Source organism: Hylobates moloch, unplaced genomic scaffold (genome assembly GCF_009828535.3).
Source record: "Hylobates moloch isolate HMO894 unplaced genomic scaffold, HMol_V3 SCAFFOLD_17, whole genome shotgun sequence".
NCBI classification, from domain to species: domain Eukaryota; kingdom Metazoa; phylum Chordata; class Mammalia; order Primates; family Hylobatidae; genus Hylobates; species Hylobates moloch.
In genome coordinates, this window is record NW_026652292.1 from 52,063,556 (window position 1) to 52,089,973 (window position 26,418).

Below are 26,418 nucleotides of genomic sequence, written 5' to 3' on the forward strand. Positions count from 1 at the left end.
CAGGGTGTTGAAGGAAGATGTAAAAATTAGATCTATTTAATCTAGAAAAAAATAGAGAAAAAGAATATACACACAAAGGACTTTTCTAAAATCTTGAATGTTTGTATTTTTCCTTATTTGCAATAAGAATATTGAAATTTCAAACCATCCAAAATACTAAATTGCTTTGACATATTTCCCCTCATATCTAAAAATCAAAAACATTTTCTCACAGTACATTTTATTTTTGAAATTTTATTTTTGGAATAGTTTGGTCACTGAAGATGTAAACTGTCCACACCCATCTTACTTTGATGAGTCTTCTTGAGTAGCATTTTTAAACAACTTCATTTATTTTAGATTTTTTAAAATGTCATTTTATTTTTATATCTCCTATAAATTAAAAACGTCAATTTAAAATTCTTGAAGAATGCACATAGCAATCTCTCAGTCAAAAAAGGATAATCTTTTTATTTCATAATGAATAGCCCACCAAGATATTTCTGTATGCATACTAAAGAATAGCTTAATTTTATTTCAGTAATCATTAGCCATGCAAACTACCTTTGTTGTAAGGAATTATAGCAACCAATGTGTGTATAATTTTTCCAAGATTACACATGTATAAAAATTTTATATTCACATTATAATTTCTCCAGTAGTAGATACATGTTAAGAGTTTTATATGTGAATTTACTTATATTGGTAAATGAATGTTTTATTTGTTCTAATTTTGTTAAAATATTCTTGATATATTGATTTTCAAATGAAACATTTACTCTTTGGTTCTCCACAAAAATGATGAATCTTTTACCATATAAACTGTTCTCTTTATGGCAACAAGTCTCCAAAGAAAATACAAACAATGAAACCACATTAGCTCAATTGATCTCCAAATTAAATTATTAGTGGCTTCTATTCCCTTAAGATAATGCCAAGTCATGAACTAATTTAAAAAAATTTAAATTAAATACACTATTTACCTACATACAGATATTCCCCTCTCTCCATTACACAAATGACTAGAGTATACATTTTTTTATCCTTCCAATTCCACATTCTTAAGGTTAGAAGAGGAAAAGGTGGTAAATATCCTCAAGTAAGAGATACTTAAATATATAAATTCATTTTGTCTCATTCCATATGACACCTACATCATTAATAACCAACTTACAAATTACAAGTGTTATCAAAAGCTGCACAGAAATTTTAAGAGAAAAATATAATAATCAAATTAGACAAATGATAAGCTATTTGTGCCTTTAAATATTTAGAAATATTTTTGAATGAAGATTAATCAGAAAGATGACTTTCATGCTCTAACTTGTTACATAATCTTATTGTAGTTTAAACTGATTAATAAGAAAATCCATTTCAAAGATAAAGCCAGATTCCAAGATAAAGGTAGATAAAGTCACTATGAAATTACCAATTTTTTCTTTATTTTCTTTCTTCTAACTGATTTCCCCTTCTTCCTGTCCCCTTTTTACCAGATAATCACATCTAGTCCCTCTACATTCCCTTAAACTCTCCTGAAGGAATGTCCTTCATTTCCCTAAATAGCACACATTTCAGTGAAAGTGAAGGTAACAGGAATTAGTAGCTGTCATCTTAGAGACATGTTACTTAGTATTCTCTATATTAGTCTGGAGAGCTGTAACACAGACAGGACAAAGAGAAATAACCATAAGAAAAATATTATTGACAACTACAATTGTGTCAAAAAATTGGTAACTATAATGTGCATCTCTTTGTAAAACCTTTCCTTTTCATTAAATTAAAAAATGACTCTATCATCTGTTATAAACTAAAATGTCCATAAAATTTCATACTATAGAAATATCTTCTATAGTTTTGATATGAATATAGAAGGTTAATGAATGAAGCAAACCACAGGCAATGATACATGAAATCGCTACTATATATTATTTTCAAAGCTGAGCCAGATCTATATATAGAACACAAGATATTTCAAAATGAATGCTATTTGTTGTCTTTGTAATTTTACAGAATATTAGAACATTAAAAAAACCCTAGCAGAAGTATCACATGTTCATACCAAGATATTATATATGTGTATGCAGATGTACATATATAATCAGATTTTAAATAATAAATACTAAATTATTTAAAAACATTATAGAGCTATACCCCCACACCCCTTTTCTAACAGTAAGAAAATAATCAACCTGCATGAACTGGAATCAGATTCATTTTCTTCTTCACTAGTGCCATCATCCACTTCTGGTCTATCCAGCCAATGTGCACCGCCACAATCTTCTGCTGTAAACTCAAATGCAGGGACTTCAGAGGTGGATGCCATTGGCCAAGAAGGTGAATTCTGAAAATCCAGTTGGCTGGACCTTCGGTAACCAATTGAAGCCAAAGGCAATTGTAGGCTACATGGATCTAAAAACTTTCTCCCACCGTTTGCTCCAGTCTGTCCTCGGTTCCAAAATTCTCCCTGCTGGCTGTCAACTGTAGAATTAGGAGATGATGCTTGATGACCAAACCACCTCCATCTGATTTTCAAAATCTGTTTCACATCAAACTCTTTACGAGAACCAGACATCCTCAGAGAAACCAAGTGATCGTCTAGGCAACGGGCAAAAAGCACTGCACACAGATTTGTGCATCCAACCAAGACAAGAGAAGTATATGCCCTGCTGTACACAACAAAAAGATGTAAAGGAAAATAAATCACATTCATATATATATCTACAATTACTTTTATGCCAATATATCAGATTTTAAAGAACAAAGGATAATGAATAAAGATGAAACACGGTGGAACATTCCGTTCAATCAGAGCAAACTCTCATCCACCTATCCTGAAGCAGCTAGACCACTTTCCCGGCTCTCCTTTCCCATACTGACCATTAGGTCTCACAAACACTGACAGCATTCATTAAAGTCCTTTCAAATGCAGAACACCACCCCCTTTTTCTTAAACCACAAACGACAGAGACAGAAAACACTATCCCCGTTGCAGTATCTCAGTCTCTGCTGCTTAGTATATTAACTCTTTTATTGCTGAAACAATAAATGTATTCTATAGCATTTCCCTTTGTACTTAAAGATAATCACTTTAAAACTAAAATGTTTCTATTTCTAAACTAAGTCCCCAAGTGAAATACCACAAAACAAGTTTTTTAAAAAGCATTTGTAAAATTAGATGAGTTACGGTGATTTTCCAGCTGTGCTCTTTGGATGGGGAATGAGGAGGAAAGGGGAGTACAAAGGTGGGGCTCCAGACTGTTGCCTTCACCTCTATCTTCTCCCTTCAGAAAACAAATGGATCTAATTAATATAGTAAGATCCTGGGTAAGATTTCACTTGGATAAAGAATAATGAGGAGAATAAAAAGTTTGAAAACTACAAAGGATCAAAATGTAACAAATACTCTTTTTCAAATAAACTGAGGCCAGGATTTCTCTATAAGTAGAAATGGGCCACTGCCAGTTAGTATAATATCCAAATTTCTATGACATTACTTAGGAAAAGGAAAGAGTGGCTCAAAAAAGCTACCAGGGACTGGGATAGGACTACTGGGTGTACAAGTGCCCTAATGGTGCCCTCTGTTGTTAGCAAAACAAACAATGGTTTGAACATGGTTACAGTTAAGGCAAATTGATAAAGCAAATACAAATAAACTCAAAAATACTGAGTAGTTATTGTGAACAATGCAATCTATTAGGCATTGTCAGGGACACAGAGATATATACATCTTGGTTCCTAACCCCCAAAATAATTAAATCTAGCTATTGAACCAAGTACAAAATATTTGATAAGGTAAAATAAGAAACATTAAAATGCTGCAATATTAAGGTGTGATCTATCAATGCAGAATTTGAGTTTTCAGGGTGCTCAGTATTTACTCCTTTATCAACTAATTCCATACAAAAGGCAATGCCTATCTAAGCTGACCAAAAAACAAAAACAAAAACTACTTTGGAGGCTTACAAAGATATTGTGAGGTGTCTGTCTTAACCTCACACAACTCTTTAAGACAATACAAATTATTCAGAGAAACAAGAATGAGAAGCATAAAAAGCCAAGTACGATTTCATGCTAAATAATATGGGAAAAACCATAAAAACTGTAAGAAAGAAAGGAGATATCAGGATGGCAATGGAGTGGTATAGGCCATTTTCATTAGGGAGAAGGCTGCTATGATAGATTTCTACAGAAAAAGATTCTAATAAAAGCATGAAGTGGGCATATCTACAAGGAAGAAGTGGGAAATAATCAGTTTGATCAGCCAGCCATACCTAATTAATTTTAGGGTGTAGTAAGAGATAAAGTTAGATGAATACGATGAGATAAAATGCCTTGAGCATGCAGCAAAGGCGTTATTGAATGGACTGTTGAACAGGACAATATTTTAGAAAATTAACTTGGCGGTACTGTGCAGGACGCATTAGAGAGTGAAATGACACTTTCCCTTCTCCTCTCACCTTTGTCAGACTCCCTCTGATCAACATCCTTCTAACTTCACTCTAGCTATCCAACTTTATTTCTAACCATTTTCCAACATAGACAAACCACTTCATCAGTCAAGGCAGTCTACATTATGGGTCCCTCTTTTATAACACTGTTTGCCTCCCAGAGAAACTTTGGTTTAAAAAACACACTTCATCCTTCAAGGTTTAGCTCAGGCACTATCTTCTTTGTAAACACTTCAGTTACTCTAAGTAGCTGGTTCTCAACAAGGGAAGCACCAACTTGCTCCTAAAAGCTTCTGGAAAATAGGTGGTGGTGGTGGTAGATTTTTAGTTGCTGGAATGACCAGAGAGTGCTATAGGCATTGAGTGGGCAAACATCTGGCAAGGAAAGATGATACCTTTATTTTGCCAATCCTCCTCCACTCATTCCCATGGTAATCATTGTTGACGCCAGGCTTGGTACATATAGCCTTTCACACCTCTCTCCATGTTTATAAATCATGGACAAACTTATACACACGTATATAAGAGATTTGCTGTTGTTATAAGAGAGATCATACTGTATTCATCTTTTAGCATTTTGCTCTTCTCACCTAATTTTATATATACATGGAAATATAAATAAATAATCTTTTTAAGAGTTACATATTTCATTACTGTAAAAAATCAATTCATTACTGTAAAAAAATCAATTAAGTACAAAGATAAAAATCAATTTATCTCCTTGCTAATGGGCATTCAGGTTGATTTCAGGTTTTTGGGTTTTTGCCATTAAAATAATGTTGAAAGAAACATCCTTGTGAGGCTTTTATATCTACAGAATTTATTGCCAGGAGTGGACTTGCTGGGTTGAAGGTATGTGCATTTTATTTTATTTTAAGATAGAATCTAACTCTGTCACCCAGGCAGGAGTACAGTGGTGCGATCTTGGCTCACTACAGGCTCCATCTCCCGGGTTCATGCAATTCTTATGCCTCAGCCTCCTGAGTAGTTGGGACTACAGGCACGCACCACCATGTCCAGCTAATTTTTTTTTTTTTTTTTGAGACGGAGTCTCGCTCTGTCGCCCAGGCTGGAGTGCAGTGGCGCAATCTCGGCTCACTGCAAGCTCCGCCTCCCGGGTTCACGCCATTCTCCTGCCTCAGCCTCTCCGAGTAGCTGGGACTACAGGCGCCCGCCACCACGCCTAATTTTTTATGTTTTTACTAGAGACAGGGTTTCTGGGGTGCAGTGGCGTGATCTCGGCTCACTGCAACTGCCGTCTCCCGGGTTCAAGCAATTCTCCTGACTGAGCCTCCTGAGTAGCTGGGATTACATGCGTGCGCCACCAAGCCTGGCTGATTTTTGTTTTTTTTTTAGTAGAGACAGGGTTTCACCATATTGGCCAGGCTAGTCTCAAACTCCTGACCTCAAGTGATCTGCCCACCTCAGCCTCCCAAAATGCTGGGATTACAGGCGTGAGCCACCGTGCCTGGCCATATTGTCTTTTTAATTTTGGTCATTCTGACAGGTGTGTAATGGTATCCCATTTGGTTTTCCTTAACATTTTCTTCATTATTAATGTGGCTGAGTAACTCTTCATGTTTATTGGTCATCTGGATATCCTCCATGAAGTGGCTATTTAGGCCTCTATTTTTTTTTTTCTATTAAGTTATCAATCTTTATCTTCTTGATCTGTAGTTCTTATATTTCTGGTATTTTCTTTATAAAAATATGAAGTAAGCTTAAACATTAATGCCTTTATGGCATGAAATTCAGCATTTACTTAAATAACACTTTTTCTTCTGTTCCAACAACTTTCACCAACAATATAAAATTGTCTTGCCCCAAAATTTATCCAGCTCTGATGACAAGTATTTCCCACGAAAATTATTTATAAAAGATCAATACGTATTAAAAATCATTACATTGTTAAATTATCAAAATGGTCTTCACTGACTACTCTCTGTAAATTAGACTGCTTATCATTCACAAGCCCGCTGACCCTCCTAATTTTTTTCATAGCAGTTACCACCACTTGGCATATTAGATGTTTATGTGCTTATTGTCTTTATCCTCACTACAAAGTAAGCTTAAGGGGGGCTTTGTTTTGGTTATCACTGTAATCCCAGCACTTACAATAGTACCTAGGAGACAGTAGGTGCTCAAAAAATATTTCTCTAATGAATACATAAATTATTCCACAATTATAAGAGCTATAATAAAATCCAACAATTATAAGAGCAATAATAAAAGTATATGCTTATACTATTTTTTAAATTATAAAATAAATTAAGAATCTAATTTTAAAATTACAGACACATTTACCTTGGTGACAAAATATATATATATTTTTTGAGACAGGGTATCACTCTGTCACACAGGCTAGAGTGCAGTGGCTCGATCTCAGCTCACTGCATCCACAACCTCCTGAGCTCAGGTGGTCCTTCCATCTCAGCCTCCCAGGTAACCGGGACTACAGGCACGCACCACCACATCTGGCTAATTTTTGTAGAGCCAGGGTTTTGCCATGTTGCCCAGGCTGGTCTCGAATTTCTGAGCTCAAGTGATCCACCCGCCATGGCTCCCTAAAGTCCCAGGATTACAGCCACGGTGCCTGGCTGACAAAATTGTACAGTATTTTTTCAACTTAGGAGAAAAATCACAATGTTATTCTAAGAATTTGTTTCTATTCATTCTTAAGGCATAAAATTCTATCACTTGACATCCAATGGCTAAACAGATGTCTTTTCAAATGGACACACTTTCTTCAAACTAATTACAAAATTATATTCTATACCTCTAATTTTATAACCTTGCTTTATTTCAGGTTAAACTTGAGATACAAAAGCTCACATATTATTTAAAACAGATAATATGTCAATTATGAATACATTTTTCAAAATGTAATTAAAGGACCCATGTGCAACTTCTGTTTCAAAACTGCTCAAATCTTAGTCTGTGAATTTAAAAGATGACACTATTCAGTATTACAATAGAAACACTGAAATGTCATTAAGATAGACTGAAGGTGAGCTCACTTCAACAGCGTGGCTTTTAAAGCTATGTCTTCACTCAATTTAAATCATGGCTATTTGGTAACTAGTTTATATTAGTAATCATAATTACATCAATCTCTCTTCACATAGAGTTTTTTAGAAAACAGTATTTATGGCTCATCAATTTTAATAAATCTATTTCTAAAGTTTTAAGTGTGTGATATACACTGCATTAAAAAAATCAAGAATTTTACCATACTAACCCAGCAGCTCTCACCTCTCTGTTTTTCCTCAGTTATAAAAAGAGTAAGTTGCATTGCATGATTTTGAAGCGCCCTCCAAAGTTTAATAATTCTGGGATACTTTTTAAACTTTGTCAAATTAGGTCTATCAGAATTTGATTTAAAATATTTGAATATTAGTATAATTCTACCAACATGTAAATTCCCTAACACTTAAAAATGTATGATGGTGGGAAATTTAAGTTATTTACCCTAAAAGATTTGAGATCTACTTTTACTAACCTTGACTTTAATTCTAGAAATATACCAGATATTCTGTACTGCTTCTCCATTCTCATAAAAAGCAAACATTAAAAATGTAAAAAATATCCCGTATTTCTGTAAATGCAACAAGTCTTTTGTTCTGTAAGCAGAACAGAATGCGAAGATGAGGAAAGAGACCACAAAAATCAATCAGGACAGGGACCACTATATCCCTAACAACCTGTACAGTGCATGGTATTTAAATAATTCCTGAATTTAAATTTTAAAAAATGAATAAATTAATGGCACAGCTCTTGACTTGAAAGATTTTAAAATCCAGCAACAGAGGGTCTTGAATGAAACTCTTACTGAATCAAGAAGAGGTAAGTATGTCCTTTATTTGGTGGAAGTTGAGGCTTTTGAGGTGAGGATTTACAGATAATACCTTAAGATTAATTTGGCAATGGTGAGAAATAGATTTACGAGGGAAGATACCTCATGAAGGAAACAAGTCAGAAAACTACCATGTGAGAGGCACAGCTCAAATTTGACTGGAAGCAACAAGATCTGAAAGGGCGGTGGAAGTTGAAGGTATTACAGAGACCTTATAGGATGGCTGTGGCAAATGGAGAGGAAAAAGTCAAAGATGATAGCATTTTCAAATATGAGTGACTGGAAGAAGAACACTAAAATTAACATAAGTAAGGAGGTAAGGTTATTGTTTCAGGAGGATTGACTGCAGCTTTAGACGTGTTTGGTTTTAATTATGTATCAAGCAATCAAACAGCTAGGATAGGAGTCTAGAGCCAAAAATTAATCTATTTAAGAAACTGGAAATTTAAAGTGTGAACAAGTGAGCCCTGGGTTAACACTGGTTATCTTTGGTTATCTTTGTATTCTATTCACTCGATACCACAAACACATGGCACCAAAATTTCTTCTGTGATAAAAAAAACTTACAGTTCGAAATTCAAAACTAAGATTTCTAGCACAATGTTAAATCTTTCACTTTGTTAAAAACAACTGGGAATTACTTCTAATTTAATCAGTAAATGAAAATTTTAAAATGTCAAATTTAAATTCAGGCCGGGTGCAGTGACTCATGCATATAATCCCAGCACCCCTGAGGGTGGATCACTTGAGGTCAGGAATTCGAGACCAGCCTGGCCAACATGGTGAAACTCCATCTCTACAAAAATACAAAAATTAGTTGGATGCAGTGTAGTTCCAGCTACTCAGGAGGCTGAGGCAGGAGGATCGCTTGAACCTGGGAGGTGGAGGTTGCAGTGAACCAAGACTGTGCCACTGCATGGTTGCTCGGGCAACCGGGCAAGATTGACACACACACACACACACACACACACACACACACAATTTAAATGCAGTTGTGTTATGCCAAGAGATCTGGCTCTATAAACCACATGGTAGACTGAAAACTAAGCAGTCAAGAACTTTGATATATGCTGAAAACTGAAGATGACTTCATGGTAAAAGCCATATAATATAAGGATTTTATTTCGTTGTGTATCCTAAATAAATAACTGTAATATATACCTATAAGTATACGAGAGAAGATCGAGATGAAAAAAATCAAGGCAAAAAAAGTAAATGGAGTAAACTTTAACCTTTAAACTAAACTATGTCCCTTTACCATATCACATACAATGCAGGAACTGACATTACATTTAAAAATTATAATACAGCATGATGAAGATACACACAGAATGCATACGATAAGCTAAGATAGCAAGGAAAGCTTAGACAGCTGCAGAGGTCAAAGATTTATTTCCAGTCAACCTGCAACTCTGAGTACAGTGAAAGCCCCCTTTCCAGATGAAACCTATAGATGGTCCACTAAAGAAAAAAGTCAATAATCATAAAAATAATAAATACATTCCTTTAAAGATGTTATTTTAACTTGAACATATACATGCACATTCATTTGTGAATCTTTTCATATAGGGTTAATGCCATGTATTTGATAGGGGTCTCCTACTGAGTTTGGGTCCTTTTTCTTGCATAAGCCATACCCATAATGATCCATCATCTATGATTTCCACTTATGGTTTCTATAAATGGAAACAGAACTTAAAAGCACTTCTGAAATAATAGGAATACAGAATCCATTAGACCAGTGGTCTGTCCACCACAGGAAAAACTTGTGACAGATTGTAAATTAATGCATCGCTTTCTTCAAGGAGAAAGTCTCACCGTGAAAACAAAACATTTGCTGAACCAGTGTGCATTAGTTTGCCTAATGTAGTTAATTAATATTCTAATGTGCACTCCTTATATCCTTGAGGACCCCTAGTAGTCTGAAGACCAGGTAGCTGGTTGATGGCCTTTGACAGGCCCTGCTTTAGACTTTGATGACTTTTTCCCTGGTCTCTTAAAATTATCCAGCCTTTATCCAACTTGATAGAATTTTTTAAATAACTCATTTATATAGAGGCATCCCAAAGCATTCAACTTAATTTTCATAGGAAGAATTCTCTTTATACTTTCATCAATTTACATGTTTACTAATGTTTTATAATTACTATAACAAGTATAACAGTTAAAAACAGGTTTGTGAATAAACAGAACTAACTTCTGGTAAGTACTCAATTCAACGAGTAAGCAGAGATGTATAGGTCAGCTATGGAGCTGCCTGCTTATCCATGAGTGTTCAATTGGCCCATGGTATCAGTAAGTACATTTTACAGCAGAAGAGTGTGCAGCAGGTTAGAGCTGTAAGTCAGTTCAGAAGCAGTTGGTGGAGAGTGCTTCTGCTGTTATTTTCCCACATTATCACTTATTAATGGTAGCCTAAGTGACACAGCAGAAAGAGCCTGAGTCAATAGCTAAGCCACTCACCAGCTAGCTGTATAATTTGGGCAAATCACTTCACCTCCTTTGTCTTCAGTTTTCTCTTCAGTAATAGGATTAAGTAAGTGGCACATCTAAGTATTGAATAATGGTCAGGAATTGTAGCAGCAGCTACTATCTCTTAAGTGCCCAAATGAGCACAATAATATATAAAATACTTTACACTGACTGGGGCATTTTGTTGTCAGAAACTCTGTCCAACAGGTGTCATTCCTGCCCCCAGCCCACAACTCCTTATAGACGAAGATACTGAAGTGAGATTAATTAACCTGACTTAATACCTACATCTGATGAGTGGCAGGGTCCAGGATGGACCCTAAAAACCATATACTTTCGAATACACCACACTGCTTCTTGCTTTCAAAGCAAGAATTATTCTCATTCGCTACTCAAAAATACCTTGTGAGGCAGGTAGAGTAGTTGTGCAAATGAGGAAGTAGATTGAGAGTATAGTTGACTTGGACAAGGTTAGATGTCTAGTAGAGAGTAGCAGAGTAGACAAATTCTTTGCTGATAATATCTGACCAAACTAAAAGCAAGTAAGGCACAAAAGGGGGGGGGGGGGCAGTGGAACAGAATACTTAAGGAACACGTGATTTCTTACGTAACAAAATATTAAGTTCATCGTAACTGCAGTTAAATGCCAAAATTACATTTATTCACCAAGTACAAGTGCCTCACAGATTTCTCCCTACTTAGCTCCCTCCCAATTGCTGCTGCTGTTTCTTACAAAGTACTGGCCCACAGTAACATCAAAAGAATCGTTTTCTTCCACAACTACCTATCAGTACTGATACCTGGTAGTAAAGCAAGGGACATTTTAAAACTCAGCTAAATTGATATTATATAGCCTTTATTTTAAGCTCACCTGTAAAAGTTATTACAGTTGATACTACTATGATATAACAAAATCGTTACTTTTGAAAATAGTCCTTTGGCTTGATGACTGGTAAAACACAAGGTTCCCTTGCTATCCACTCCTTAAGATTTTTGTCAATGTAAGTATATATTTGCCGTGCACAAGGATGAAAACTGTAATATCATTAAAAAAATGATGGAAAACCACTGCTAAATTCTTGCCTGATCCATTACGGTTGGCATGTGCTGAGACACCCAATTATCTTACGTGCCATAAGAAGTAACAATCTGGATAACCACAAATTTGTCTTTTACTGACTTCAACCAAATCCAGAATTGTTTCTGTCTTCCACATAGCTTTATGGTGATGGAGGTTAAAAAAAATTTTTTTTGAAAAGTAATCAATCAGTACTCTCCAGACACAAGTATAATCAATTGAAGTTGCCTGGGTTCTCTGATCACATAATGAGCCAATCACAGATCAACTTGATTCTGCTGTAGGACCAATCCAGATTTTATAAATTATATATTTTTGTTAGAACAGCATAAGTCAGGTAGGGAAAGGGTAGTAATGGGCAGTGAAAGCAATAAAGAGGAGAAAATGTGAAGCACTGTTTCTCAACTGCTCATAATTAGAAATGGTTAATCACTACAAATGTTAATTAAACCAGTTAACCATTAAAGAAACTGCCTAGCTTGCCCTAAAACTAGACCCAAAGAAAAGCCACCAATAACCTGTTCAATAATTTAACTTCAGCAAAAAGCAAAATGAGGATGTCAGTGGTCAAATGGAGATTCGTGGAGATCAGTTGAGGCTAGAATTTCTTAGTGTTAATCATGCATTAGATTAAATCCAATGTTCTTAGGAGGCACTTCAGAGTAGTCCTCCCAAACTCCAGTGGGGGGAAGGAGATGACAAATAAATTTAGGACAAACTGATTCAGGCCTCTCCAAAGAACCATGCGGAAACCAGGCCAGCAATTCTAAACTCCTGCGGAGCACAGACTTGAGTATTCCTTCTTTTTGCTTATCAGAGAAATAGCTCCCCAAAGAAAGGCAAATATTAAGTAGAAATGAACCGACCAACTTCAAGTCTAAATCCTCTCTTATTCTCTACGCTATCGCCAAAGTAGCCTTCTAAAGTGCAATTCTTGACTACATCACTCTACTTAAAACATTTACTTTTGTTTGTTTTTGATCAGCTACAAGACAAATAAAAGCTAAGATCTTTAGCATGGAATTCAGGATTTTTAATGATCTAGTAGTCTTTGCTGCCTTTCCAGGCTCACCTTCCTCTCAACTTACTTCATTTTCTCCATTATAAAAAAGAGTAAATGGGCCAGGTGTGATGGCTCATGCCTGTGATCTGCAGCCCTTTGGGAGGCTGAGGGGGGCAGATCATGAGGTCAGGAGTTCAAGACCAGCCTGGCCAATAGTGAAACCCCATCTCTAGTAAAAATACAAAAAATTAGCTGGGTGTGGTAGCAGGTGCCTGTAATCCCAGCTACTCGGGAGGCTGAGGCAGGAGTATCACTTGAACCTGAGAGGCGGAAGTTGCAGTGGGCCAAGATCGCATCACCACACTCCAGCCCAGGTGACGGAGCGAGTCTCTGTCTCAAAAATAATAATAATAATAATAATAATAAATTTAAAAAGAGTAAAAACACACTACATCAAAATAAGCAAAAGAAATATTATGGAATACTTCTTAATGAAAGGCACTGCAGATAATACAAGTATGAGTAGAGTTAAGCTTCAGTTAACTCTTTTGGCTCTGTTCCCTGGCCATCTGTAAAACTAGGTACCTCAACTGTTACTAGGTAACACTACTTGTAGTAAAAATGATCCCTGTGATTAGTAAATTTGCATCAAGACTCAAGAACTATAAATGAACCATAAATACCTCATAAGGAAGCTATAGCTTTGACTTCCCCGTGATGGCTCTTTTAATTAGCATAGCTTTTACAGAACCCTGGAAACTCAGTCTATGGAGTTGTGTAAGAGACACTGGCTCCTGTGGGACCTGGTATTTTTTTTTTTTTTTTCTTTTTTTAAGCCGAGGCAGCTCCTGCACCACCTAGTGTGAGCTTCCTCTGAGGTGCTGCCCAGATGGCTATGAGCTGCCTGTGTGGACTGCTGTGAAAATCACTCCCACTGAGGAGGAACATTTGATGCTGCCCTGCTGGAAAACTATGATTCCTGTCTAATAGCCTTCTGAGTAAACAAGCTTTCTCAATTTGAAGTTTAGTTAAACCCAAGAAAACCCCTTCATGTGCACAGAAACAAGTGTCTAAGAGTCTTAATATGACATTCCAGATATTCTACAATCTGAATCTAATCTCATACACAGCTTTTACTCATCTTGTTTTTTGTTTTTTTTTTTCTGGGAAATCCTCTTCAGGTAACATATACCATCTCCCCATAGTTAATCTCTTCGGCCACTGATGAGGTGAAGCTATGGATATTTTTCAAACATGAAGAAAGGAGATATCACATAGTCTGAAAATGCAAGGGAACTCTGCTAGCGAAGCTACGTACACGAGTCTAACAGAAAATGATAGAAATTTATTGAGAATAAAATTAGATTAAATTGGTGAAGATACATGACAATAGCATATTAAAATGTAAAATGTCCAGATAAAGAGTGTCTAGGAGACCAGTTTGGATGGAAGAAAAGAGCAGAGCTAGGTAGTATATTACATGTGCCCTTCTTCCTGCATTATTACCCATGAGGAGAAGCCAGGAAGCTCTGTATCAGGATCCAAGCAGATGACTTATACGAGTTAGACAATTCAGTCAATCCTTACCCTGGGCGAGGAAGTAGGGATGGATGAAAGGATTACAGTGGAGATGGCGTTTGCCAGTGTTCAGGGAGGGAATATCGTAGTTACTTAAGTCAGATCCAGTTATACCTTCTTATCCTGATTATCATAATCAGCCTGTCCCACTAGAATTTGCAAGCTGATGTTAATTGTGTGGAACTTTCCATGGCACCTCAGTTTCTTTGATTGAAAGCTATTGTAACTGCCTCTTTCTCTACTATAAAGTTGTCAGTTACACTAATTTGTTATACCTTAGAGTCAACTGCATTATTTCCTAAGTCTGGTGGTTAAGAGCTTACAAAGACAATGCACTTAAAAATTTTTAGATTGTCTGAAATTGCTAAAGCCTCTAGTTTCAAGTTCGTAAACTCTTAGATTAAAACATCCATGTAACAGCAAAATAGAGAAAAATTAATCAATAGAGAAAAAGAAGAAAGAAATACATGTGCAGAGACACTAGCAAGAAATCATATAGACTTGGAGAGACAAAGTAGCCTTAGCTCCTAGCTTTCTGTTATTGGTGCCAGTTGCTTTGAGGCCCAGTTGCACTTCTTGCCCTTGGACTCTGATACAAACTATATTCCTTTTCTAACATAACATTCCTTTTGCTTATGCTAGTTTAAGTAATATTGTTTAATTTGTCATGAAAAACTCCTTAAGTCCAAAAAGGCAGAGAGGAACAAAGTATAACAGTTTATATATTTAGTATTTTTCACTATTTTATATATGCGTGTATACACATCATTTACATACTGTAAATGATGCCTTAAAGAGAAAGGGAGAGAAAACTCAAGCATAGCTATTTTCTATTGGGATTGTAAACTCCCCATTTATTTATTTATTTATTTACTTTTGAGATGGAGTCTCACTCTGTCGCCCAGGATGAAGTGCAGTGGTGTGATGTCAGCTTACCGCAACCTCTGCTTCCCGGGTTCAAGCGATTCTCCTGCCTCACCCTCCAGAGTAGCTGGGATTACAGGCGTGCACCATGATGCCCAGCTAATTTTTTTTGTAATTTTAGTAGAGATGTGGTTTCACCATGTTGGCCAGGCTGGTCTCAAACTCCTGACCTCAGGTGATCCGCCCACCTGAGCCTACCAAAGTGCTGGGACTAAAAGCGTGAGCCACTGTGCCCGACCCTCATTTATCTTTTTATCCTCACAGGCCTAACACAGTGCCTTATACACTTTTATTTATTTACTTATTTTTGAGACAAGGTCTTGCTGTCCCGTAGGTTGGAGTGCAGTGGCCTGATCATGGCTCACTGCAGCCTCAACCTCCCAAGCACAAACGATCAATCATCTCACCTCCCTACCCCCGCCCCCACAGAAGCTGGGACTGGAGGCACATGCCACTACACCCAGCTAATTTTATTTATTTTTTGTAGCTATAGGGTCTCGCTATGTTGTCCAGATTGGTCTCAAAACTCCTGGACTGAAGAATCCTCCCACCTTGGCCTCCCAAAGTGCTGGGATTGCACAGTCTTGAGCCTTCCCTTATACACCTGGCCCCTTATACACATTTGTTCCACATATACTACACCTGGCCCTATATACTACACCTGGCCCCTTATACACATTTAACAAATGTTTATTGAATGGACATACAATTTAAAAAGAATGAAATTCATTTGGCCAAAATAACAAACCTAATTGTGGAGTTCTCAAAAGCATTTCATTTCAAACTAATAAAAGATGTTCTTTATAATTCTCATTAGCATAATTCTGTTTAAACACACTCACATACACAAAGAAATGCTGTTTTCTATTTTCTAAATAGAATACTGTACTGACATATTTGGCTTTTGATTTATTCAGATTCTGTGTTAGCTCATGGGACTCTGAAGCCTCTTTAGTAGTCATTAAGACTGTTCACAGACGATTCCACTTCTCCTCTTTCTGGGCACATGGTAGAAATGCATTTCCCCATCTCCTTGAAGTTGGGTGTAGTCAAGTGACTCTTGGCCAATGAAATAGCAGTGGAAGTTATGTGTCACTTCCAGACAGAAGCCCTGAAGAGCCAATGTACACCAGGTGTGGTGGTTCACGCCTGTAATCCCAGCACTTTGGGAGGCTGAGGCAGGTGGATCATGAGGTCAGGAGTTGGAGATGAGGCTGGTCAACATGATGAAACCCCGTCTCTACTACAAATACAAAAATTAGCCAGGCATGGTGGCAGGCGCCTGTAATCCCACCTACTCGGCAGGCTGAGGCAGGAGAATCGCTTGAAACTGGAAGGCAGAAGTTGCAGTGAGCTGGGATCATGCCATTGAACTCCAGCCTGGGCAGTAAGAGTGAAACTTCATCTCAAAAAAAAAAAAAGCCAATGTAAAATCACCACATTCTTTTCCCTGTCCTAACAACTGTGGAAGCACGTGTTGAGATACAGCCTCCGACAGTCTGAGACTGACCATTTGCAACGGAGTTCTCTTGCTGACCTCATTCAGCATGTAGTGTAACAGAAAAAAATCTTTGCTGTTTAAAATCAATAGGATGTGAGAGTTCTTTTGTTACTACAGCATAATCCATCCTGCCTAGTATACTCAGCAAACCCCTTTCTCATAAATGGAGTGAAGCAATGAATAGCTCTGGCCCTCTATTTTCAGAACGGTATCATTTTGTATAGCACTATCATTTAGAGAATACTTTGGAATGGAAGTACCCCTCATTATCCAAACTCATCATCCGAACACAGGAACCGAACGGATTCTGATAAATTTTTGGACCAACACCTCATTCTCTCAACTCTCTGTACTTGCCATCTCGAACTCTGGAACCAAATACATTTGGATAGGTGCAATTCCTTGCCTTCCATACTCTTGCCACCTGCACTCAGGAATGGAATAAATTTAGACAGTGAAGGATTCTTGATACATTATTTCATTTGTTCTCTTAAAGCTGTTTTTCTACTACCCAGTCCCTAGTAGATTCTCAACATTTATTCTATAAATGAATTTATGTGCTCTCATCATTCTAATTTTACAAATAAGGAAATAGATTCAGGGAGGTTCATCAACCTGCTGGAAACAACCCTGCACGTACAGCAGTGACACAATTCCAGACTTTCTGGCTTCAAATCTTCGCTCTTTCCACTCTGTACTGTGTTTTCTTAGGTTTCTCATAGCTATGGAATGCTTATGATTTGATAGTAAATTAACAGTACAAATAGTGTTTGTGATAAAAAATGTCAATCCCATATTTACATCCAAGAATAAAGTCCTTCCTCAAGGACTTCAACTTGCCTATGCCTAGTCTAATTCATAGACACTAAGCACCCTGAAGCACAGAACAAGAAGGTGCCCTAGAGGTCCTTCAACAGGCAACTTGCAGAACAATGAAGAAATGTGAAAGAATTCGGGGGAAAGTAGGGTTCTCCTTTGCTATACAGTATGTTAAAATCCTGACTTTTAGATTATCTTCACTTTGGTCCTTACCAAATTAGCTAACTTCAACTCTTTGCTTTCTAATTCTCACTGAACCTCAGTTGTAAGAAATACTAATGAAGAACTGCCTGAAGAATAGATAACTCATCTTTTTTTATTTTTATTTTTTGAGAGGGAATGTCACTCTGGTGCCCAGACTGGAGTGCAGTGGCACCATCTCAGCTCACTGCAACCTCCGCCTCTCGGGTTCAAGCGATTCTCCTCCTTCAGCCTCCTTAGTAGCTGGGACTAGAGGTACGTGCCACCACACCTGGCTAATTTTTGTATTTTTAGTAGAGACGGGGTTTAACCGTGTTGGCCAGGGTAGTCTTGAACTCCTGACCTCAAGTGATCCACCTGCCTCGGTCGGCCTCCTGCTGGGATTACAGGCGTGAGCCACCATGCCCAGCTAATTCATCTATTTTTATAGGTTCAGTGGTCCTCAATTTGTGTTACATAGTCCTATAGATTTGGAAAGGATTACAAAATATATCCCTCTTTAAAATAGCAACTTGAACATTACCATAGTAAATCTCCAAGAAATTCTGTAGTAAAACCAATTTTCTAATCTAGTTATCTCAAACTTACTTGAGCTCAGAATCTTGTTGCAAGAAAGGAAATATTTTCTCATTCCTTAGAACACAGTTTGGGAAATACTGTTCTAGATCATTCTAAATGTTATAAATGGATCAAGTGACTCCACTCCTTCAGAAAACTTAACAGTTTCATCACTCTCCTATATTGAAAAACACTGTTGTGCAAAATTCACTATTTTCCTTAGGGGTGTTTTAAAGCTATTGTCAACTTCATCCCATATCTCCTTTTTTCATTAGGGCCCATGAGGAAAATACGCCTCTCAGGCCTCATTACTGGAAAACGCCTTGCTTAGGGCAGAACTGATTTGCTTCTAATCTTGGAATTAGAAACAAAAGGAACTTTGTTATTTTATTTTATCTTTTTGAGCAGGGGTCTCACTATGTTGCCCAGGCTGGTCTTGAACTCCTGAGCTCAAGCGATCCGCTCGCCACGGCCTCCCAAAGTGCTGGAATCACAGGTGTGAGTCACCGCGTCCAGACAAAACAGGCTGAAACTTACGTTTTTCCTTTTTCTCTTTTTACCTAGCTCCCAGGAAGCCCAAGGCCCAAACTGTGACTCATCGCTAGTACAGGATCTTTTAAATAGGAACTTGGTATTATCTTTTTCCTTGACTTTGTGTTCTTCTTTTCCTGCTCTACCTCAATTTTCCCATTTAGTTTGTTTTATCCTATGGTACTACATGGTCGCTAGATTGCTTCAAATATATAGTTTCTGGAACTATATATTGTACATATTGCATCTTCTTACAATTTCATGTTGATTCTGCCCTCCCTGCCCAATTACCCAACAACGTCAGTGTATTCATCTTTGTGTAAAAGTATTCACTTAAGTCATAACAAGCCAATAGGATATACACATTCACAATGCAGTCCAATCTGTAAATGCTGAAAATCACAAAAAAAAAAAAAAAAAAAAAAAGGTCATGATTGGTGTTTTGCCGCCAGAGGTCTAATAACAGGAAGGAGAATCAACATTTATTTAGCACCAGCAGATGCCAGGCACGTAACAGCAGCTCCATTTTCCAAATCAAGCAGGAGGGGCATCTGCACATCTAACCTATGGAAGAAGACAACAGAAACAGAATATTGGGAGGGTGCAGGGATGGGTTGGGAGAGCCTGTCTGTTCCTTTTATACCTTTTGAATTCTGTGAGCTTGTCGACTACTAAAGAATATTTTTGAAAATGAAATGAAGCGATAAAAAACGACAGTAACGCTTTACTCTCTTGACACAGCAAACTTTTCCCGCCAGCTTCTGATCCCAGAGTATGCACTGAAATAAATGCCTAAATGCAGAAGTTTCACCAGGCACGCCGGGTGTCGGGAAAATGAAGTCCGCGCCTTATTCTCCACACTCCGGGGGCGAGGCTATTATTTAAAAGAAAAGCTTAAAAACTTAGGTCAAAATTGCCTGCAAGTAATAAGGAGAGGGAAAAAAAAATCCGAAATGGTTTCCAGTTTGTTTTATTGGCAGGGACAGTCCGGGAAAGCAGCAACGTGTGCACCGCAGTCCGCTCCTCACTGCCGGCCACCAGCGCCGCGTCCACAACTTTCCACAACTCCAGGGCGGCCCGGGCTCCGGCTCCGGCGCTCGGGGGTGCGCAGCGGGGAGGCTGGGCCGGGGTTCGAGCCCCGGGCGCGGTGTGGGGAGGCCCCCGCTCGGCCCAGCCCCTCCGGACCGGAGGGCCTCGCAGCCGCCTCCCGGAGGGGCAGCGTCTTCGCGCGCGGCGCGCTCGGGGCGGCCGCGGCGGGGCGTGAGAGTCGCGTGGGGGCGGGGAGCGGGCCCTGCCCGAGGCGGCCCCCTCCCCGACGCCGAGGAGGAAGTCTCACTTACCGCGTCGGGCTCCGGAGGCTGCCGGGGGTCACGGCGGGCCGGGGCGGTCTGGCGGGAGGAGCGGGGGAGGCGGGGGCCGCGGCCGGCGAGCTGAGTGGGATGCTCGGCCCCTCGCGGGCCCCTAGACCCGTCCGGGCTGCCTCACCCCCGGCGCCGGCCGGCCGGGAGCGGGCCACTCCCGCTCCGTCAGGCGGCGCCAGGCCGGGGGGTCAGAGTTCCCGGGCGGCCCCGGAGGGGGCGGGCGAGTAGGCGGGGGTCGGGAACCGGTTAGCCCGTCAGTCCCGGCGCGTCGCCATCAGCTGCCCGCCCCGCCCCCTACCGCCAGGCCCCGCCCCCTCGCCGGGCCGCGCGCCCCGAGAGACCGCGGCCGCCACTGCCCCGCCAGGGGTTTCTATGCTCTCCTGCGCGGCGTGGGGACGGCCCGAGCCGGGGAAGGGGGTGGGGGAAGGGGAGCGTCTGTGGCGAGAGGAGCTAGTGGGGGAAGGGGACGTCAGGCTGGGCGGGACTCTGGCGAGGAGGGGGCGTGGCGTAGAGGACCTGACAAAGATTCTGGTTGTTCCCCGCCCCTTGAAACTGGGGTTAGGGGAATTCCTGGGGGTGGAAGTTAGGCAGAGGTCCCTCTGCAGGGCTGGAAGGCCGTGAGAGAGGCGGCCTCTGTTGTCTCAGAGCTTAGAGGGAACTCACCAAGACTCGCCTCCCTTCTCCAGCCTCAGTAGCCATTCCCCTTGCAATAATCTGATAATTATTGTGCTCTAGGTGGTGGGTTTGTGGCATCACAATTACGATCCTCAGCACTGTGACCATAATCATTGTTTTCCAGTGGTGGAATAATAAGAATCTGAAAAAGTAGGTTCTTTATTCATTCCTCTACCCAACATTGAACTCCTATATGCTAGGTTGTGAGAATAACAACTAATTTATTTGGCGCCTTATGAAAACACTAAAGTACTTTACATATTAATTCATCATCAGGTTTGAGCAAAACAGCTATGGTCCCTGCCCCCAGTAGCTCATGATGCATTAGGAAGGGAGGGATTTCCTTACTTTGCCTCTGAGTGATGTGTAAACCAAATGCCCATGTGCTTTTGGTTCTTAAAATAATGCCTATGTTCATTATTCGTAGATTAGTGTTTGCTACTCTGAGTTAGCTGTATGCTCTGTGTCCGTGATGGTTGAATGTGGTCATTCCCCCCCAAATGACATTTGTTCAGGAGATCTCCAGTTTATCTCCATAATAAAAACCCAATGCAAGCAAAGCAAGTGGTCCAGAAGACTGATAGTCAAATAACATAACCAAATTGTGGTAGCAGCCTGAGGTGGCTGGGAGATCTATTTAGGGATGTTTTGTGCACTTCCACTTGGGGAAGTGGTTAGGAAAAAACAGTATGATGTAAAAGAATGAAGTACTGACATGGACTGCTAGTTCAAAGGGAAGCAGATGAGACAATTTAAGATTGTTCCAGTCAGGAAAAAGATACATCACAAACTCTCCCAAGGAGGGTTCCAACCACAAAGTACAAGATACATTTTTTATCGGAGCTATGTGGAAGAGACACTCTCCACCTCCTGTGCAATGACACCTGTGCCCATAGATAAAAATTACCTCAGTAACTTTGTTTTTAAATACAAAAGACAATCGTGTAAACAAACCCACTGCTTGAATTTTTGGAATTTGGTACTACGTTTCAGCCCTTATTGGATTTTTCAGTGTTTACCTTTGTGTACATTAACAGCAAATGACATTCTTCTCATAGTTGGTTTTTTTTTTTTTCTTCCCTGCTCATAGTTACTTGTTCAGTTTTGGATTTTTAGTTCAGCATTTTTCTTTCAGGTTTATAATGAGAAAGACTAGAAAAGCATTGTGATCTAAGCAGATTACAATTGCAGTAAAAATTCCTGATTTAAGAAATAGGCATTCCTGGCCAGGCGCAGTGACTAATGCCTGTAATCCCAGCACTTTGGGAGGCCAAGGCAGGTGGATCACGAGGTCAGGAGATCCGAGACCATCCTGGCCAACATGGTGAAACCCCGTCTCTACTAAAAATATAAAAATTAGCTGGGTCTGGTGGTGCGTGCCTGTAATCACAGCTACTTGGGAGGCTGAGGCAGGGGAATCACTTGAACCAGAGAGGTGGAGACTGCAGTGAGTCAAGATTGTGCCATTGCACTCCAGCTTGGTGACAGAGCAAGACTCCATCTAAAAAATAATAATAATAAAGAAAGAAAGAAATAGGCATTCCCGTACATGATCTTTTTTTTTTTCCTGGTGAAATATATTGTTTGTTCTATCCTGAAACCTATTTTATTTACTGATCTGTATTTTCAGCTCATTTGCTCCATAAGCCCAGTAAAAACAATTAAATAAAACATCCCCTGTGATCTGGCTGCCTCCATGGGCTCTCACGCTACTCCCAGACACTGGATTCCTTCCTCTTCTGCCAACAGGCCAAGTGCTTGCCCATGCAGCCTTCACATGTTCCTCTGTCTAGCAGGCTCTTAGCTGTTCTCACAGCTAACTCCCTCCTCCATCATGTCACTTTTCGTGACTATCCATGTAAACCTGTAACCCGCCCCCCAACTCCTCACTTCTGAGCACTGAGCACCACCTGACATATACATCTGTTTATCTCTGTACTCCCACTGGAATGTAAACTTCATGAGAGCAGAGCTTTGTTTTGTTACTTTTAAATCTCCAGTGCCTATTATTCACCATGTCTGTCATATAGTAGATAATCAACAAATATTTTTTGAATGAATTAATGAACCCAAATAGGAGAGATAGCTAGTATTCCTTTTGTAATGGCCAAACAGCTTTCATGCAATTTATCTTATAACTGAATCATATGACTTAGATGTATTAATAAGGTCTAAAACACAGCCCACATTTACCTTATTTAAAAGTAGAATTTGGCCGGAAGTGGTGGCTCATGCAGGTAATCCCAGCATTTTGGGAGGCTCAGGTGGGTGGATCACTTGAGGTCAGGAGCTTGAGACCAGCCTGGGCAACACGGTGAAACCCCGCCTCTACCAAAAGTACAAAAATTAGCTGGGTGTGGTGATGGGTGCCTGTAATCTCAGCTACTTGGGAGGCTGAGGCAGGAGGATTGCTTGAACCTGGGTGGGAGAGGTTGCAGTGAACTGAGATTGAGCCACTGCACTCCAGCCTGGGAGACAGAGCGAGATTCATCTCAAAAGAAAAAAACGTAGAAGTTGAAAAGGCGTTTTATCTCTCATTCTGGCAATACTAAGGAACAGGATTTGAAGAAGCATTCACAGCTAAGAATTTACGCTGAGATCTTACAACTTCGCCCATAAATGGATCTATAGAATCAGAGGGAATGATGGATCAATACATGCTGTGGAAGTCTTAATAATTTTCCATGAGAGGAAACACAGCCATAATCAGAAAATTTGACAACTCTACTGATAATTTGATACATGATGTCAGTAGGATGGATGTCTTTTGTGAATGCTTAAATAATTTTAATTGATAATTATGATGATAAGGTTAACAATGTTTTAGTCTGGTTAAAATCTAATACCAATAGATAGTAAAGAGAACTTAACCCTAGTATGTAAATGCGCTTAATGAAGAAACGGTTTGATTTTTCATTTTGTGCTCTGCCTAGTGGGTGTGTGGGTGTGGAGGATTAAAAGATTAAACTATGATTATATACAGTATGTATGTTCAAAATCTGGATCCCAGGAATGTGATCTTTTTTAAAGGACTTAGGAGTTCTTTTAGTAGTATTTCTGCTCTCCAAGTTCTGACATGAACAGCCTCCTGTGGAATCAGTCTCATTAAAATAGAGAGCTATATAAATATGACCAGATCATACCCCTGGGAAGCAAATCTCCAAATCAGGAGAGAAAAGTGGCCAAGTAAACCCAACTAAAAGTGTGTCCCTTGAAGTTTACCTTATATTCTCACTCTGGTTTCTCTTGGTTCACCTGTCAATTTGGCCCAAATACAAAAAAAGAAAAAAAGACAAGAAAGAGAATTTCCTTAGCTTTTTTTTTTTTTTTTTTTGAGACAGAGTCTTGCTGTTGCTAGACTGGTGTGCAGTGGCGTGATCTCGGCTCACTGCAACCTCCACCTCCTGGGTTCGAGTGATTCCCCTGCTCCAGCCTCCTGAGTAGCTGGGACTACAGGCCCGCACCACCATGTCCAGCTAACTTTTTGTATTTTAGTAGAGACGGGTTTTCACCATGTTGGCCAGAATGGTCTCGATCTCCTGACCGCGTGATCTGCCCGCCTTGGCCTCCCAAAGTGCTAGGATTATAGGCATGAGCCACCACACCCAGCCTCAGCTCTCTTCACCACAGCTAAACCAATCTAGAATTTCTAAGTGAACTTTGCTAAAATCTAAAGGAGAATAAAAATGAAATTATTACTATATTATGGAAAATGTAAGCAACACTGATAACTTTATTCATTTGCCCAGCTTCTCTTCTCAGTTTCCAGTCTTCCAGGAACAAACTTCCATCCCCAAGGGGAGATATAAATTTGCAGGCAACCTGACTAGTTTCCTTCCCTCTAGGCTCTCTTTCTTTCTCTGCACAGTAAGGTCATTTTTCTGTCTTATTATTTTTTTTCTTTTTAGACAGGGTCCTACTGTGTCACCCAGGCTGGAGTGCGGTGGCACGATCCTCCCACCTCAGCCTCCCGAATAGCTGGGACTACAAGCCACCATGCCCGCTAATCTTATTTATTTATTTTGTAGAGATGGAGTCTTACTATGTTGCCTAGGCTGGTCTCAAACTCCCAGGCTCAAGTGATCCTCCTCAGCCTCCCAAATTGTTGAGATTACAGGCATGGACCATCACGCCTGGCCCACTTTTTTGTCTTTCACATGGCCGCCACAAGCCTGTCCCAATCACAGCCAAGACTAAAAGCCCCACTTGTCCTCTGTCCCCATTCTTCTGGTTAGAGGGATATTGCATAGTCAGGTCAAACTGTGGGACTATAGTGACTGTCCTAATATGTGAGCTACTTCTTCGGGTGAGACTCACTCTTTACACGTGTTGGGAAGGTCGTTACCGGCCCACTGTCAGGCCACTCCTTGCAGTCCCCAGAGCATTCCCGAAAGAACTGCCCAACACAGCACTGGGGACATGGGGAAGGAATGTGCATTCTCTCATGCACATATTTCCATTCACCCATTCATAAGTAGGTCTCCTATAACCAGGCCATAGTTACTGACTGAATAAAAAGGTCTTTGCAAAAAGACTTTCCATACTTCCTGCCAGTCTCCTTAACCTTTCTAAAATACAAATTTAATTCTATTCATCCCTCAGGACCGTGTTTAACATGCTTTAGTGACTCTATTGCTTTAAAGGTAAAGTTCAAATACCTTAGCATTGTTGTAAGGTCCTTTGTAATCTAACCCCTATCTACCTATTTAGCCCTATGTCCATTCTGAACTATTTGCAGCATCGAGAACATATCATTTCTCCCACAGCTGTGCTTTTAAGTAAGTTTCCTCCTTCCGAAATACCCTTCTTTCCAATATCTGCTACCCCTCAAGACTCAGCTCCAGGGTCACCTCCTCTGGCGATCCTTATCCTGAACTTTCCAAGCTGAGCGAGTTCCTTCTTTGTGCCCCCAAAGTACACTGGATGCCCCTTTCATTGTAGCAGTTACTCAATGGGCTGTGAACATTGGCTTAGTTGTCTGTCTCCTTGACTAGCTGAGAGGTTTTTGATGGCAGGCACTCAGAAATATTTCTGAATGAATGAATGAATGAAATCCACCCTCCCCCCTGCCTATGAAGTCTTTACAAACAACAACTTATTTGAGTATGGCCATTTTTCCCCTGAGTGTTATAACATACAGACAGGACCTTTCCTCTAATTTATAGTGTTTTACTACGAGTTTCATTAAACTTTAGAAGTTCATTAACTTAGGATTTCAGAAACTTACAAGGACAAGGTTATGAACACAAAGTTCTTGCATTTATTTCCATGCATTGAAAAAATTATTTCATACTTTCATGTATTAAAAAATTATTTCAGCATCTCTATATAATTATTTTACATTTTGAAAACAACAGTTGCAAGACTACTAATTAACGTTGATGTCTCATGAGTTAAAAATGTTCCAGGATGGACCGGGCACGGTGGCTCACGCCTG

At 39.6% G+C, this 26,418-nt stretch overlaps 2 protein-coding genes across 5 annotated transcripts in view; one reads left to right on the plus strand and one right to left on the minus strand.

Annotated features, from left to right (window-relative positions):
• KLHL5 (kelch like family member 5) overlaps nucleotides 1–20,674 on the minus strand; it is an 87,039-nt gene extending 66,365 nt beyond the window's left edge. For 2 of the 4 annotated variants that reach the window (XR_009210630.1, XM_058430283.1), the window contains exon 1: nucleotides 2,169–2,625. Coding sequence is in view for 2 of the 4 variants with exons in the window: in XM_058430283.1 (XP_058286266.1) it covers nucleotides 2,169–2,551 (383 nt within the window). In the remaining 2 variants the exon portion in view is untranslated. Of the gene's footprint in view, nucleotides 1–2,168; nucleotides 2,646–20,285 lie in introns of those variants that run through there. The other 2 variants (XM_032135847.2, XM_032135848.2) reach the window with 2 other exon arrangements.
• TMEM156 (transmembrane protein 156) overlaps nucleotides 1–26,418 on the plus strand; it is a 214,070-nt gene that overhangs the window by 116,936 nt on the left and 70,716 nt on the right. The gene's annotated exons all lie outside the window — the stretch shown is intronic.